At 39.3% G+C, this 16,705-nt stretch overlaps 1 protein-coding gene across 6 annotated transcripts in view; it reads right to left on the reverse strand.

Annotated features, from left to right (window-relative positions):
- Nucleotides 1-16,705, reverse strand: part of gria2a (glutamate receptor, ionotropic, AMPA 2a) — a 32,447-nt gene that overhangs the window by 4,960 nt on the left and 10,782 nt on the right. For 3 of the 6 annotated variants that reach the window (XM_057330814.1, XM_057330818.1, XM_057330815.1), the window contains 12 exons: nt 13,487-13,726; nt 11,225-11,421; nt 11,006-11,059; nt 10,737-10,895; nt 10,389-10,556; nt 10,175-10,279; nt 5,154-5,261; nt 4,823-5,029; nt 4,347-4,714; nt 3,572-3,770; nt 2,916-3,163; nt 616-730 (listed from right to left, as the gene is read on the reverse strand). In XM_057330814.1, the coding sequence (XP_057186797.1) occupies nt 616-730; nt 2,916-3,163; nt 3,572-3,770; nt 4,347-4,714; nt 4,823-5,029; nt 5,154-5,261; nt 10,175-10,279; nt 10,389-10,556; nt 10,737-10,895; nt 11,006-11,059; nt 11,225-11,421; nt 13,487-13,726 (2,168 nt within the window). Of the gene's footprint in view, nt 1-71; nt 187-615; nt 731-2,915; nt 3,164-3,571; nt 3,771-4,346; nt 4,715-4,822; nt 5,030-5,153; nt 5,262-10,174; nt 10,280-10,388; nt 10,557-10,736; nt 10,896-11,005; nt 11,060-11,224; nt 11,422-13,486; nt 13,727-16,705 lie in introns of all 6 variants that reach the window. The other 3 variants (XM_057330813.1, XM_057330817.1, XR_008962746.1) reach the window with 2 other exon arrangements.

Here is a 16,705-nt window from a genome sequence, read left to right on the forward strand (position 1 = left end):
TCTATCCCTGTCAGTGTTTGGATCAGACACGCGCACACACATCCATGCAAACACTCCCTGCAGTGACTGACCTTACTTCCAGAGTCCTTGGCTCCACATTCTCCCTTATCGTACCACCATTTGTTTTTCAGCTTGTCTAAGATGCCTTGCTCACTGAGTTTCAATACTGCAAGGTTTACTGGCGTTCTTCGCGTATGGGAAATAACATAAATAACATTACCAATGTTATTTTATGTTATTGTCAGTAACATTTGCACTCGCAAGCAGCGCTGGTAATGTTTCAGCCCTGAGCGTGGTGGCGATCGGAGGTCTGCGCTCCATTTGGCAGACAGCAAACGCGGCTTTGCCGTGCCAGATGTGCACAGACTCATCGCCGCGAGCGGGAAGCAAACGCAGCGCGTGCCTACAAGCCTCGCACCTCTGGAAATGTTTTGTATGTGGTTTGGATAAATATCGGCAGAAGAAAGCTCTTGCAGTGCATTGTAAAAATGTTTTCTAATTGTCTATTTCGTTCATAGGTTATGTAGCTTTCGGCTGGGACGAATGCAAGTGCTTCCCACTCGTTCACATTTCTCATTTCATTTTTAACCCATAAGTCCCGAGCACGGGTCTGACCTTTGACTCCCCGCCTCCGCTGCCGCACTCTCCTTTGTCGTACCACCATTTGTTTTTCAATTTATCCAGAAGCCCCTGCTCGTTCAGTTTTAGCACTGCAAGGTTTACCGCGTTTCTTAAACAAACGATAAAACATATTTGTCAGACAGCATGGAGGGGCGGGGCTGCAATGGGCCACGCCCCCCACAAGTCGCATAGAATAAATGGAACATTGGAGAGACACAATCCATCAATCAATCAACCAATCAAAATAACAACCCGCTAAACTACGAGGTGGCCGAGCTTTAAGAGTTCTTTTTTAAACAAACTCTTGAGGCAGGAGGCTAGAACAGAGGAAGATCAGCAATAATATCAATGATTACACAATCGCAAGTACAGGTCTTCATATCAATTTAAGCATTGAAGCGGACATATCTGGTTAGAAGGTTCAAGAAAGACAGCATGCATTGTTCAAACAGTGCATCGTCTGCATTCATTGTCAAGTTACAAGGTTGTCAGCCTTGGAAACATTTGCTTCAACATTCTGTAATGCATATGGTGATCATTCAAACTCCAAGTGCCCAATCGCATGCATTGAGTAATTACTTATTATCATTAAACAGCTTTTTCATTACAACACAGTCTGGTTGCAAGAAAGCATCGCTTCAGTCATTTAAAACAGACATGCATTCAATAAAACAAATACTGATGGCAAACATGACAAATTTGTATATATGAGCTGTTTTATGAAAAGTGTAAAGTGCTCTTCGTTTTGCACTGCTACATTAAGCATTGTTTTAGATAGAAAAGCAAACAGATCTATTCACGAAGTAACAAAATTTAATGGTTTGCCATTATATGCCTTATTGAACACATGGCAGGTGACTATCAGCACATCAAACATGTGAAAAAAAGGCTTCAGATTCTCGAACTTGAATTAGAATTTTAGAAAAAGCCCATCTGAAACCTTCTCTTCAATTATTTACTGAGCTCAGTAAATAGAACAGCTAATTCCCGAAGAAGAAAAAACACATAAACTGACTCTTTCTATGATCTCAATTCTCTCATGTTAAGAATCTTTAAGAATGGTGGTCACTAGAGCTGGGTTATATCTAAAATATACCATATGTTTACAATGATGGCAAACAAAATTACAACTTAGCATCTTGGTTATTGCTTAGTTTTACAGTTTACAGACTAGTTCCTTGCACATTCACAGTCCCCGTGAACCAGTTGCGATCGTTTTTACTTCTGTATTCTGACGCATTTCCGAGCGAAACAGAATTTCAACTGAGAAAAATAGTGGGCGTGGCTTGCTTTTTATACAGAGAATTGATTGGATGTATAAAAACAGCCGTTGCATTTTGAAATATTACTGGTAGTAGACTGACGGTTGGAGGGGAGGAGTTAACGGATGCTCCGCCCAAGCCGTCTAACTTACGTCATTCGAGATGGATAGTCACTAGATGCATTTTCAGATTTTAACGGAAGATTATGAGGGCACATGGATTTTAAAAAGACAATCACCCTTACTGATAAGCTATTTACAATAAACGCTGCAGTATTTCAAGAAAAAATAGGAATTGTAATTTTTTATTTCACTGGGACTTTAAATGTTCTGTCATTTAATTTTTAATAGCATAAATGTCTTTAGAGTCATTTATAGTCATCCATAGACATTTTATTTGGTAAAAAGTGTATTAATATGCATTATGCTGCGTATTAATGATAATAAATAAATATCACTTGTGTTCATAGTGAAAAACTGCAAACCACTGACAAATCTAAAATCAAAAATCAAAAAACAGTTTTTTGGTGTATTTTTATCTTGCAGTAAACATTTTGAATGTACTTGGCTATAGTTTGGTTTAAAATATGATTACTGGTAAAAAAATAACTGGTTTTGCATCTTCACTCTTCAGAGCAAAAAATATATAGTTACAAGATTGAGAATTTAAAGATTTTGCTATATAGCCCAGCTCTAGTAGTAACTGACTTTCAGTTAAAGTCTTACTGGTATTTAAAGAATTTTGCAAACCAACTACATCTTCTATGCCATCTTTTTCACAGAGCATGGTTGCTAGGCAACCTGCTTGTCAGCTGTCAGCTAGGATTTCTAAAGACCTCACCATCTCTGCAGTTTCCTTGGTAACACCCTACACTGTTTTTTTTTGCCTGCGTTGCGTAGGTTACCGTTGTTCCCTACACTCGCTGCTGCTTTTACCTAGTTTACCTCATTTTAAAGAGGGACCCCCGGCCTACATCAGGGTAGGTGGGATACTATAACAACATGGGCCATATTGTTATACTACTCCACCCACCTTAAAGCAGATCCCTTGGGTGTAGCGATGCCGTAGCCTTTAGAGTCAAGGTTCCCTCCAACCTTCATGGTGTCACATGGCTTGCGCTGCTCGATGTACTCGTTCATGGTGGACTCCAGAAGGTAAGCGTATTTGCCTTTGGACTTTCGGACACGCAGGACGCCTTCCACCGTGTTTTTGACAAATACAGAAGGCTCCGCACTCTTCATGTACTGCCACATCTTGTCAAAGAGAGCAATCTTAGATCTCTGAGCGAAATGAAGACAGAGATAAAATTGGTTATAAAAACCCAGACTACAGCCCTTTTTTGTAATACAGTTCACAAAATTTAGACACAGACACAATTAGTGTGATTTATCATAATATCTTTATATCTTAGATATCTCTATTGTCAGGTTATAGGGGCATTTCCTGCTTTCTTTTTTTTGTTTCTTTTAAATGCTTACAGCACCTGTAACAAAAATGACACACTTCACTTTTGAAGCCCTTCAAGACACTAACACATTGTCCCAAACAAGTTTGTGGTACCACGTTTCCAGGAAATTTGTGGTGAATTAATTTATAAGTGTTTTCATGTTTCAAGCAATTTGTCTGTTAATGCAGAAAGCACAAATGCTGTGTGTCCATCTTTAGCCAAAATATTTTTAGTGACTTACCCTAAAGAACTCTTTGGTGGAGCCTGCATCCAGTGTCCCGTAAGCAATCTCAGTCTGTTTGGCCAGATCTTCCGCACTCTCAATAGGTGAAACCATCCTCTCCACAGTGAGGAAGGCAGCCAGGTTAGCCGTGTAAGAAGAGATGATGATGAGGGTGAAAAACCACCAAACACCACCAACTATACGGCCAGATAGAGACCTACACACAGCAGACACGTTCAACAACACACTCACTCCACTAACAAAACCAGTATCTTATGCTTAAAGAAAGGGAGAGAGAGAGAGAGAGAGAGAGAGGGAGAGAGAGAGAGAGGAAGAGCGGGAGAGAGAGAGACGCAGAGAGGAGAGAGAGAGAGAGAGAGAGAGAGAGAGAGAGAGAGAGAGAGAGCGAGGAAAGACCCCATTGGTGATGTATTAGAACCTTAAATTGGGGAATATGCAGCCGAAACACGGTACCACTCCAAGAGGGCAGAAAACGGCGACCTTGTGCACCTTACTGTTCCCAACCAGGTGAATACATGTTCACATAAGAAATGTTCAACTGAAGTTTAAATCACAACTTCCATCAAACATTCCTAACCCAGTGTTAGGCTCTCTCTTCTTTCCCACTGGACACAAAATACTGGGGAAAACTACATGGAAGTAGTCGAAGCAAGAACTGCAGGATTGTGAACATACAAACACCGGTAACGGTGGGAAAACTGTCAATGCACAAAGCCGAAAACACAACCCACACGCTAGCCAGCTAGCATTAGCATCCACCACGCGCACCAACCTTGGCGAAATATCGCATCCCTGCTGCATAAAAGCGCCCAGAGAAAACCACAGACTATTAAAGATGCCAAATTCGTTTGTTGATTCGCTAGGGCCCAGCTGCCCATCCTCAAACTCCTCAGTGTGCCACTCGTAAGGGCTGAAGCGGCTAACAAGGAAAAGCACAACGCTAACTCCAATGTAGGCGAATACAATGCACATCCAGATCTCGTAGGCCAACGGGTCCAGGAAAGAGAAGACGCCTGGTTTGGATTTCTGCGGTTTCTTGATCATAATGGATATGCCCAGACTCATGAAAGGTTTGGAGAAGTCGATCACCTCCTCTCGGACCAAAGTGATGGTTAAAGGAGCAACAGCGATGTCTGCTTTCTGTCAACAGTGAAAATTGAAATTAATAAATAACACACACACAACTTATATAATATTAGTAAGTGTGAGGGTTAGTCCTTTACAAATCCCTGCGAGAGTGTGTCTCACCCCATACACCAGCTCCCCAACCATGCCATTCCAGATCTTGGTCTCTGCATCACGTGCACCATATTTCCCATCTGCCACAATCCTCAGCTGGTACTTAAACCCACAATGCTTTGCAATCTCAGCGGCCAGGTCCACACAGTATCCCTCATAACGTTCATTGTCGGTGAATAACTCTGAATTTTTTTTCAACATTACGTACGGTGCCTCCTACAATAAGCAAGCATGCATAGTGCATGGAAATATATCCACATACAGTATTCACAAAAGTAAAATTACACAAAAGTTTTATCTTGATCTCGAATAGCACACATGATGATATAAAAAGTCTTACCAAGATTGTTGTCACAACAACAGTTTTATTCTCCATTCCCATGGTGTCGTTGGGGAAAAGGTCAGATTTTGTGACTGCCATTTTGTCCACCTCATTCCAGTAACCAATCTAGGAAAATGTCCACACTCGTGACATAGAAAATGTACTTTTGTAGAGTGGCATTGCATGCAAATGTCAAGTTTTTACCAAAGGTTTTCACCATACTCATAGGTCAGATGTCAACATTTGGTGGTTTAAATACACATGTAAAGTCTCTCTTACAGTTTTTTAAGAACATTTTTTGTGTTTTTAAAGCAGTTTTCCACAGTCAGGTAAGTGAATTGGCACATCCATAACCGTCATAAATGGGCACATGAAAATGTTCTATAAAGACCCATCTTTTCTCCAGTTGGTGGGTATTAGGGGTGTCTTCGACTAAGGATTTACATAGTCGAATCAGAATTGTCACGTCTTGCCTATAGTGGACTTCAGTGGTGGACAGTAACGAAGTAAATTTACCTGAGTACTGTACTTAAGTACACTTTTTTAATATCTGAACTTTACTTGAGTATTATTTTTTTCGGAGTACTTGTACTTTAACTTCACTACATTTGAAAGACAAATATCATACTTTTTACTCCACTACATTTATAAAAAGGTCCAAAAGTAGAAAATGGTTTCTAAGCAGCGGGGTTTCCTGCGTGCGCAATTTATCTGGCTTGCGAACTGCCACGACCTTTTACTGTTGCCAAGTATTTCAGTTTTCCTATGCTCGCGGTTTTCCGGCAAGCTTTGAATGGCCATTTGGCAGATTTTTTTTAACGCAAATCTGGCAACTCTGGGATCTTTCCCGCTAAACTAATGTAAACGACGGCGCAGCTACACCATTGATAGCGCTCTAAAAAGGCAAATAGAGGCACATGTTAAAGTGTGGCGTAATCATCTGTGGGTTACGATCAGTCAAAGATCGTAGAAACATTGTCATGAAAATGATCGGCATAACGGCTAAACGGTAAATAAGCATCACATACACCTTCAGCTACGCATGCGTGTTAACTTCTGATCTGCTGCTATATCATTTAAAGCGATTTGGAAAATGAATGATGTTTTACTAAAGTAACTATAGTTGAAGTATTCCTGTTGAAATAAAAACAATGGAACCCTGCCCAAAATGCAACATAAAATGTAGTGGATTTAATGGGAATTGTACTATGGATACTTGTTGTCTACTTGTATGTGATGGATTCTATTGATGGGATGGTAAATCCTATTGGAATAAAACCCCAAACACACTACAAAGAGGAATTTAATTTAAAAAATCTAATTCAAATTCAATTATTCATTGTTTTTTTCAGCAGGGATGGTATTTGCAGTAAAACCACAGTATCCACAAATTTACCATTTTCTATATATAGTAACCATACTCCAATTAATAATCTTTAGTAAAACCACAGCAACTAAAAATACCATAGTTTCATTATATTCATTATTATACTAGCTATAGTTTATGTTTGTAGTTAAATTATGGTAATAAATCCAACAAACACATGGCTTCTACACTTAACTATTTACAAGAATCTTACTACTTACTGGTAAGTTGCTGCTAAAACTGGTAAAGGGAATATACAAAATAAAAGAACACTGCTCATAAATACATATAGGCCTAGGGGGCTAATGAGGATAATTAGGCTAAATGATCATACAGGATTATATCTGTGCTAAACATATAAAGCTCTTAAAGGAGTCGCTCACTGCAAAATTTGCCCCCATTGACTTTCCATAGTAGGAATAAAAACGACTATGGAAAGTCAATGGGGGCAAATTTTGAAGTGAACTACTCCTTTAATACAACTGATACTGTGAGCTACTCTGTGTATTCAGTAGGTTGCTTCAGAGGCATAAGGTATACGACAATAAAACAATGCACAACTGACATAAAGGAAATTTACTTTTAATACTTGAGTACTTTTAAAAGCACGTACTTCTGTACTTTTACTTAAGTAAGAATCTGTCTTTACAACTTTTACTTGTAGTGGAGTAATATTTGACCAGTAGTATCCGTACTTTCACTCAAGTAAGGAAGTTGTGTACTTCGTCCACCTCTGGTGGACTTATAGTCGAATCACACGCTGCACGTGGGGACGACACCAGGTGGTTATACAGCGCAAAGTGCAGCGCAACACTGATGCACAAAGAAACAATCAAACATTCATTTACAGAATTTGTTTAGAACAGAATATACCTTCATAATAAATAAAAATAAAAAACGAAATAAGCCGGATTCAAGTCGCAATGTGCAAAATAAATGTGTTTAGGTAAAATGTCTGAAAATGCAGGGGAAGATATATTCAAAACACAAGCCACAAAAAGTAAAATTAATCGACATTTTCCTTAAACATCACGTAACAATGCTGTGTCATACTAGACCAGATCTCGCCTCAAAACAATTTTTAAAACTACTTGATAATAATGAATTATTTTTTACAAACTGGAATACAGCACGATCATTACCAATGAACTACCAATAAAGTTACTGAATGTAAGGTAGGAATGCAATAAAGCATCTTACCATTTAAACAGTCAAAAAGTCCCTTTCACCTTTTTTCCTGCGCACTCTTTCTCCGGCCTCCTGACACGCACACTTGCTTTCAGTGCAGAGAATGACAAGTTCAAAAAGTCTGTGCCGTGCTTCCTATCAGGGGCGTGTTTACCATTTTGGGGGCCCTAAGCAAAGTCAAGACCTGAGGCCCCCCACACATGCATACTAACATTTTTTCTTTGAATTGCACAACAGTAATATTGAGTATATGTCATTAGTGAGACATAAATAATCTGGATTTATTTTACTTTGAACCGCATAACAGCACACAAAATTATTTACAGTTTGGTAGAAGAATAAACATTCTTTGTTTTGGAATCTAATATTTGATATGCGCAGTTCAAATTTTGATAATTTCAAATGTAATATAATTTGAGTTATCAATAATAATTTAAACTAAATAGCATGAACACAAATCAAGTAAATATTATAGAAATTAATTTGATTAAAGAACCCTCAAGATTTCAGTGCTTGCTTTCTAGACTATGGTGAACTCACATTCCACTTATAAAAATTAAATTGCTGAAAATATTTAAGACTTTTTAAGACATATTTAAGTGTATCAAATATATTTTCCTCCATAAAAAACATAAGATAGATGCTGTGATCTAACTTACTAAAGACTGACTTAAACTAGGCAATTACAACAGTTTCATATAATCTCAACCAAAACACAAATCTACAAGTTATTGATGTGCTTTAGAAATGGGCAAATGTAAACAGATTCATTGCTAGATGGTATTTGAACTGATCATACAAGCAACCTGTCTGTTTCCAGGGAAACCAGAGTTCAAGGCATTGGTCTCAAATCATCTTTTTGTCTGTCATGATTCATTTGTCAATGAAACATATACCATGCAGTTTGCTTTTAACACTATATGGAGCCAGCATCTCATTATCATATAATTTTCGCAGATGCATCTAATAACAGCTAAATTTAATTCACAATATCAGTCAGCAGTGATTGTAAGATGCTTTAAAAATCACATGTTGACATTCCGCTGTGTCACTTTACTCCATTGCAGCCTAAACTTTTCTCCAGCATGACTTACTTACATTCACCAGCATGACTTACTTAATTCGCAGATGCATCTAATAACAGCTAAATTTAATTCACAATATCAGTCAGCAGTGATTGTAAGATGCTTTAAAAATCACATGTTGACATTCCGCTGTGTCACTTTACTCCATTGCAGCCTAAACTTTTCTCCAGCATGACTTACTTTATTTGAAGGACTTCACATAAAGAATGTTGTTTCGGACGATTGCACCTCTGGCTGAGCGTCAAAGCGTGGGTTACCCACGCCCTAGCTTTAAAAGTTTTGATTGGTTTATCAACCGAGACAGACCTGTCTGTTATTAGGTGCGTCCGGTCGCACACTTGCCGATCGCAATCATCAAATGACTTATCCGCTTGTGGCGACTAGGGGGCCCCCAAGCATGCGGGGCCCTACGCATTTGCCTGGTTTGCGTAGTGGTTAACACCGCTACTGCTTGCTATATGTGGTGATTTTGGGTATATTACTTCATTATTTTTTCATGCAGCGCAAAGTTCAGTCTAAGTAACGAACTATATGCATTTACAGACAAAGTGTTAATTCATATTTATTTCCCCAAACATTCAGTAAGTGACAAATGTTTGGAAACGGTGTATACATTCATTTGCGAGTCATCTGTGGGTGCGTGTGGAACGAGCTGCTTCTCTTTACCGGTCTCACAGCACAGAAGACACAGACAGACGCGATCCTGCGCTGGGTCATATAGCCAGACCTCGGGCTCATATGCGCCGGGGGTTTCGGTACCCATGTCCCATGAAGAAGAGGCATTTAAGTATGTAAAAATGTCCCATTTCTTTACATCATACATCATATTTTTAGCAGCGCAGTGTATGCCCGTCTGGTACGCCACTGCCCATATAACCAAAACTGCATGATCCCCATTGCATAACACCTCTGCGAAGATTCAACTATGAGATTGGTAGTCGAATCAGGCTCCTCCTATCGAAGCATCGAATCTTTGACTATTCACCCCTGTTGGGTATTAATGCTTCTAGTTTGTATAATTTAATTCAAAGAAATCGTACAAAGTATGTTGTCTCCCAAAAATGTGTGTCTTTTTTGTCATATCCATAACGCATACATTTTTCTCTCTTTTAAAACAGAAAACCTGCGCATAGACTGGCATTTTTCTGTTGTCTAGACTCTATCATCAGGGGTTTAGTCAAATATAAACAGGTGATTCAATATATTGGTGATAAATAGATTCTCTGAGAACTTATATTTTAAGTTTTGACTGAAAATGTCACATCCATAACGCTGGAATTGCCCAGAGAGACACATTGATGGAAAGTTCACTTAAACATGGTTGTTACTATAGGATTAAGAAACCAAAAGCATCATAAAGCAATTAATTTGATCAACTGGTCTGATCGTAAGTGTGTTACCTTCACAGGGCCACTATGTTTCAGCTCCATGACATTGACTGTGTAATTCACCCTCCTGCCGTACTGATCGAACTGAATATTTCCTGTCAATCCATCCACACGCACCTAAACAGATACAAGCGCACACATGCAACATGCCGAGACACAAATGTGAAATGCTTCAAAGTTATCACACATAGACAAAAGGTATTAATAACGTGTTGCCAGAGCAGACCTGTTTGAGAGCACGCTCTATCTCCACCCCCTGTGCCCACGGTACCGCAGGATTGGCCAGACAGTCTCCGTTGTTGCCACGGCGACTGATGTCAATTCTTTGTTTATGCAGAAAGCGGAAGGCCTCTGTCATTACTTGCACAGCATCATATGTGAGAGCGGAAGTGTACTGCAAGGTAAAAAAATATTAATGTACTTTATATTTCTTACGTAAGAATAAAGAGAAGAACAATTTTATTCTTATATAAACTGCTTTATATAATTATATATACTGTATGCATACATTGATATGTATGCATACTAGGCATATATAGCTGCATTTCTGTTGAAGATATTTGCTCTTTCTCACCCTGATTCTGTTGTCAGCTCCAGGATACTCCTTCTCCTCAAGCGCCTCCCAGCGCTGGTCAAATTTAGCAACAAGCGGGTCATCAAAATCCACAATTTGAAATCCAGATACATTCGCACCCCCGTACTGAATCTTGGACAAATCCCCATCCACAAAGCCCTGACATACACAAAAAAGCAGGTTAACATCTAACAAAATTAATTTTAATAATTGCCTAATGGCATAGGAAGCTGGTAAGTAGAAAATGACACAATTATTAAACAACTTACGAAATTGGCAATGATGTAATGATATCCTTTCACGTGTCGACCAATCGTAATGACCTAGGGCGACAGCGGGTAAAAAATGTGTTTCATTAAACCAATTTAATTAAAGTGGCACGTAATAAATGTCAAGGGTATACGCAGTGCGTAATTCTTTTAATACAATCCTGACCTCACAAGTGTGCCTACATATGTGTGCATGTGTCATTTCAGCATGCCATTTACCTGTTCCATAATGTCCTTGACTTTGTCCTGTTCACAGTCTAAAATCACTCTCCTCTCTTTCTTGTTCTCGAGGTCTTGAAAAAGGGAGCGATATGCCTCGTCTTTCCACTCATCTTTCAAGTTCCCAACATTTATGGCTGTTACCTGCCATTTCCTCTCTGCTGCTGTATCCAGAACTGCCTGCAGGGTAGAGAGACCTACAAAGAGAGAGAGTGAGGGAGAGAGGGCGAGAGAGAGAGAGAGAGAGAGAGAGAGAGAGAGAGAGAGAGAGAGAGAGAGAGAGAGAGAGAGAGAGAGAGAGAGAGAGAGAGAGAGAGAGCGAGACAGAGAGAGAGAGAGAGAGAGAGAGAGAGAGAGAGAGAGAGAGAGAGAGAGAGAGAGAGAGAGAGAGGATTTCATCACTCTCACCAGGATTTGAAAGTGTAAGCAATTTTCGCTTCTGTATGTGGTGTACTTTTTTATCAAAAAGTTGCCATGTGTCCTTATTTAAAAGTTTACACTAAAATGTAACATAGCTATTTGTTTTAGTTTTCTTTAGTCACAACATAATTCTCATCAACATTTATAGACTTGCTCATAATGTAGAATTTCTAAGCATACCTAGTTCAGTAAAATCTGTCAAATACTAGAGACGTGCTTAACTTTCCAAAAATTAATCACTTACAGAATCTTCAATGACAGCTCCAAAATGTAATTGTTACGCCATGTCAGCTTGCTTCACTGTGTCTTTTTAAATTAGATTCGGTCTCCATTACAGCTGCTTCTCTGTTTTAATGATTGCTCTACTTTAATCAACCACCTCTTCGAATTACACTCCGAGACCTTGATCTCCAGAGTTTTTATTGTACCAGAAAGACCCTTGGGGCACTTTTTCTCCTTCATTTATCATTTCTCTGTCTCTCTCTTCATTTCTGCATTCTCCTGGTCATTTGCTCTTTCATACTCTACTTCTCTTAAGCTCCCCACTCACATTCTCTCCCTCTCTCGGTTGATTTCATATCTAGGTCTTGGGGGAGAGATCTCTTTCTTTGCCTCAAACCATAGATGCACATGGTGCTAGACCCTCAATGGTGAAAGCGTTTGGTCAGTGTAGTCACAGAAATACAGCGAATGATAAAAGTATGGGTTAAGAATAGTTTGATAGACAATTCCTGTACAATGTCTCTGTCACCATGTTTTTGGACAGTTGACGTGATTGTGTTATCACCCAAAAATGAAAATTCTGTTCAGTTCCTACTATGGTAGTCAAAAGTGGCCACGCTTGGTTACAAGCAGTCTTCCAAATATCTTTCTCTGTGTTCATCAGAACAAAGACATTTATACAGATTTGGAACAACTCAAGGGTGAGTAAATTGATGTTTATTTTTGGGGTGACCTGTCCCTTTAATACGACAAAAAGGATATTAAGTATATCTGAAATGTCCCTTTAAAGAATGTGTTCGACTTTATAAATTATCAACTTTTTCTATACAGTATGTTCAATTAAATGCAATTCTGAGTGATATATGGAATATAGCATTTAATGTATGTCCCCAATGCTGAACTGCAAATAAGAGTGTCAATGAATAAATCAATATTTTGTAAAAAACTAATTAACGGCATGCCTTAAATATGAATTATAGACATAATATTGTAGCTTTTTTAAACTGTATCCTCCTAAGCTGTTTCCTCGAGCAAACGGTCAACAGAGTCTAATTTATAGACAGGCAATTTTTCAAACACCCCAACTAAATCTGTTTTGGGACACAGGCCAAGACATCCATGACAACCCTGAACATTATCTGTAATAATCTACAGTATGTATGTGCCTGTTATACTAATGTATTTCGAAGAAATCATAACTTGTTTAGCACTCAGTATAGCTTACTGTTAAGGTTATTTGACATAACATTGTTTAACACTAAATAGACAAAACACTATATTAAGCAAGGGGTGTTACACAGCAGAACCACTGAGGAGGTTAATACCATTGCCCATTTCTCCATGGCAAGTCAACGTTTAACAGGTATAAATAAAACATGCAGAGAGACAGAGAGAGATAGAGAGAGAGAGAGAGGTGACTGTGAATGTGCTTATCTACAAACACTCCCAACCCACATGCTTTTCCTCCAAAAGGCTTTTCACCACAAAGTAATAGGATTATTGATTGAATTCTCTAGTGTACAGTATGTGTGTAAGTGTGTGTCTGTGAGAGACGCCTTGCCTCAGAAAAAGAAGATAAAGAATGCGTACATTTATCAGAGAGAGAGAACGCGTGTTTACCTCTGTCGCTGTCGTACAGATAGGCAAACTTCTCCCACTTGTAATACTCCACAAGGCTGATGAGAGGACCTTTGATATCAGGTCTCATCTGGAGAACAAACTGGTTGAGCCCATCGGCTGGAAAACTGGGCGTGATGAAGGACACGTGCAGCGTCTCGCAGAATGACGTGATGGTGTTCACTGACTTCTTGTCGTAGAAGCCGAAAATAGCATACACTCCTCTGGAAAACTGGGAGCAAACTGAAAGAAAGACAAACTGAGATTAGTATTATTGGTAACACTTTACAATAAGGTTATATTTGCTAACTATAATAAATGCATTAACTAACAAGTTCTAACAGTGAGCTTTTTTCAGCATTCATTAATCCTTGTTAAGGTTATTTAATGTCAATACAATTATTCATGTTAGTTCATGGTACATTAAATGTAATTTTGACCTAATGAGTGGAGTATCTTAGGATCTAACATTTTTAGTGTAGTCAGTGGATCTAAGATTTTTGGCGTAGTCGGCAGGATGATTCCTGAGGAACTAACATAAGAAGAAATACACCTTGGATAGTTTCAGAAAAGTGTTTCGGTTTTAAACCTTGTTAGCCTATGATCAATTTAAATGGTTCCCACTACTCTTCCCAACTCAATTCAAAAGCGGTTTTACAATATTGTGCATGTGGTTCTAAATCAGTTTTAGAAAGAATATGACCTTAAAAAGCCGAGATGTTGAGTAGATGTGAAAGAAACCTTGGGAAACTCAGCTGGGAAAGCTTACCACCTCGGGCTGCCACATCATGTACGTACAGTACATAATAAGCTAATTTTGCTCAATGTAATACAGTCCAGTTGTGTTAATAAATATAAGACCCGACGCAGTCCTGTTCTCCACAGAAGGAAAGAAGATAATCCTAATGGGGCTTACAGTGCCATGGGAAGAGGGGTACGAGGAGGCATTTGAAAGAAATAAAGCTATACAGCTATATTGAACGCTATAAAGATCTGGTGCGGGACTGCAGGGACAAAGGCAGGCAGACATGGTTGTATCCAGTCGGTGTGGGATGCAGGGGTTCCAATCAGCCTGGAAGCTGATGACAGATATTGGACTGAGGGGGACTGAGAGAAAGAAGGCAGTGCGAAGACTGGGGAGGCAGCAAAGAGAGCTTCTTGCTGGATTTGGAGCAGGAGGGAGGGGTTGAGCTGGCAGCAAGGAGGAAGTGAGTAGTGGCTGGCCACCACTGCTGACCTGCCAACAGGAGAGTGTTATGGTTAGTGGTCAAAACACTTCAGGATCGTTGGTAACCATCTGATAACACAACCTCCTGGCTAAAGGCTCAAGTCATTGCAAAATGACAGAAGAAGAGGCATTTAAGTATGTATAATGTCACTATTAATCAAAATGTTGTGGTTTGCACTATGCTATTCACTTAGCAAAGGTGTATACTTTACAGTATTCAGGATGAAAGTATAGGATTTACATAAAATACAAGTCACCTAGGGTTGGGTCGATAGACGATGCCATCGTCTGACAGACATCACGATGTTGAGCCAGCATCATGATTCCAACAATTGTTTCACTTTTGTCATGTGACTCTCGCTGATGTGTTGAAAATCGCGTTGTAAACAAATATGAACAAGGCTAAAGGGGCATATAAGCTTGCGCTGTACAGATTAGGCGCGTCTGGCTTTATAACTGCGCAGCTCGCATTGTAAAAAGAAGACGTGCCTGAGTTTATGCCTGCAAAGCTCACGCTGTACAGATGACACAAGTCTGAATTTATAACTGCCCAGCTCACGCTGTATGAAGAAGACGTGTCTCTGCACAGCTTGTGCCTACACGCACCTCACTTCATAACGCCGCAGCTCGTTTAAAGAACAAAATGATGTCATCGTCCATCACAATGTTTCACTGTAGACATCGGCCGATGCCAATTTGGTCGTCCAACGACATCGCCCAACCCTAAAGTCAACCTATTCCATAAAGGTCCACTTATTTTAAGATTTCTGACCTCACCCTCCTTGACTGATACCATACTACAGAAAGTCTTTAACTCAATAAAAATATTACTATTACAATAAATGCAAATATAATTTAAGAGCTGTACATGATCGGCAAATGACAAAATGAAAGTGAAGTGAAAGTGACCTAATTGTCAGGTATGGTGACTCATACCCGAAATGTGACCTCTGCATTTAACCCATCCAGAGAGTAGTGAACACACGCACAGCAAGTCGTGAACACACGTACACCCGGAGCAGTGGGCAGCTATCACTGCAGCGCCCGGGGAGCAAGTAGTGGTAAGGTGCCTTGATCAAGGGCACCTCAGTCGCTACCCGCCGGCCCTGAGAATCCAACCGGCAACCTTCTGGTCACGAGTCCGACTCTCTAACCATTAGGCCACGACTGCCCCCTAGGTTTGATTTGATTGGTTCCAAAAAATTTGATTGGTTCCAAAGACTTTAGTATAAGCTTTGAACCACGCAAGCGTAAAGGTGTATGGACTATTTCCCACAACATATCCCCTTTTGTGTGCCACAAATTAGTAGCATGATATTAGCGAAAGGGCATGCTAACAAATATTAGCATAAACAACATGAGGGTTATTAAATCATGAAAACTTTTATTTTTAGGTGCACTCTTTCTTTTTGTTGCATGATATGGGCTTCACTATCAAAAGTGTTAAGATGGTCCCTTTCAATGGTATTATGACAGAAATTACATACAATTTAAATCTTCCTAGGTATGAAAAAGAACAGGGATAAAAAGTCTATATCTGTAGTTCTGTTGCATGACAGATGGTGCTGAGTTTAATCTGATCTGAGCAATTAAGAGAAAGAAATGCATTAAACACCAACACCACCCACTTCCGAATCCAGCCTGCCTTTTAAAGCACAATAAATCTATGCAAACTTGATATGCATACTTAAACCCTTGGTAACAGCCTACACAGTCTTCAGCTTATAAACAATCTACTATTTTGCCACTTACTGTAAATCATCCATAGTTCTTCCAATAAAACAGGAATCATTTGGAGAATTTAGTGATGCTGGGAGACATTTATAAGTAGACCTAAATCAACATTAAACCCTACAAGTTTTTATTTTGGATACAGTAAGCAAGATAAATTGATGTCTGCTCTCAAATAAATGTTTTTACAAAGCTTGCTAAAAAAAATAAACACAATAACAAGGGCCTTCTTGTTGATGATCCAGTTCAGACCTAGTCTGCAT

The sequence above is a fragment of the Triplophysa rosa genome, linkage group LG4 (genome assembly GCF_024868665.1).
Source record: "Triplophysa rosa linkage group LG4, Trosa_1v2, whole genome shotgun sequence".
Classification (NCBI taxonomy): Eukaryota; Metazoa; Chordata; class Actinopteri; order Cypriniformes; family Nemacheilidae; genus Triplophysa; species Triplophysa rosa.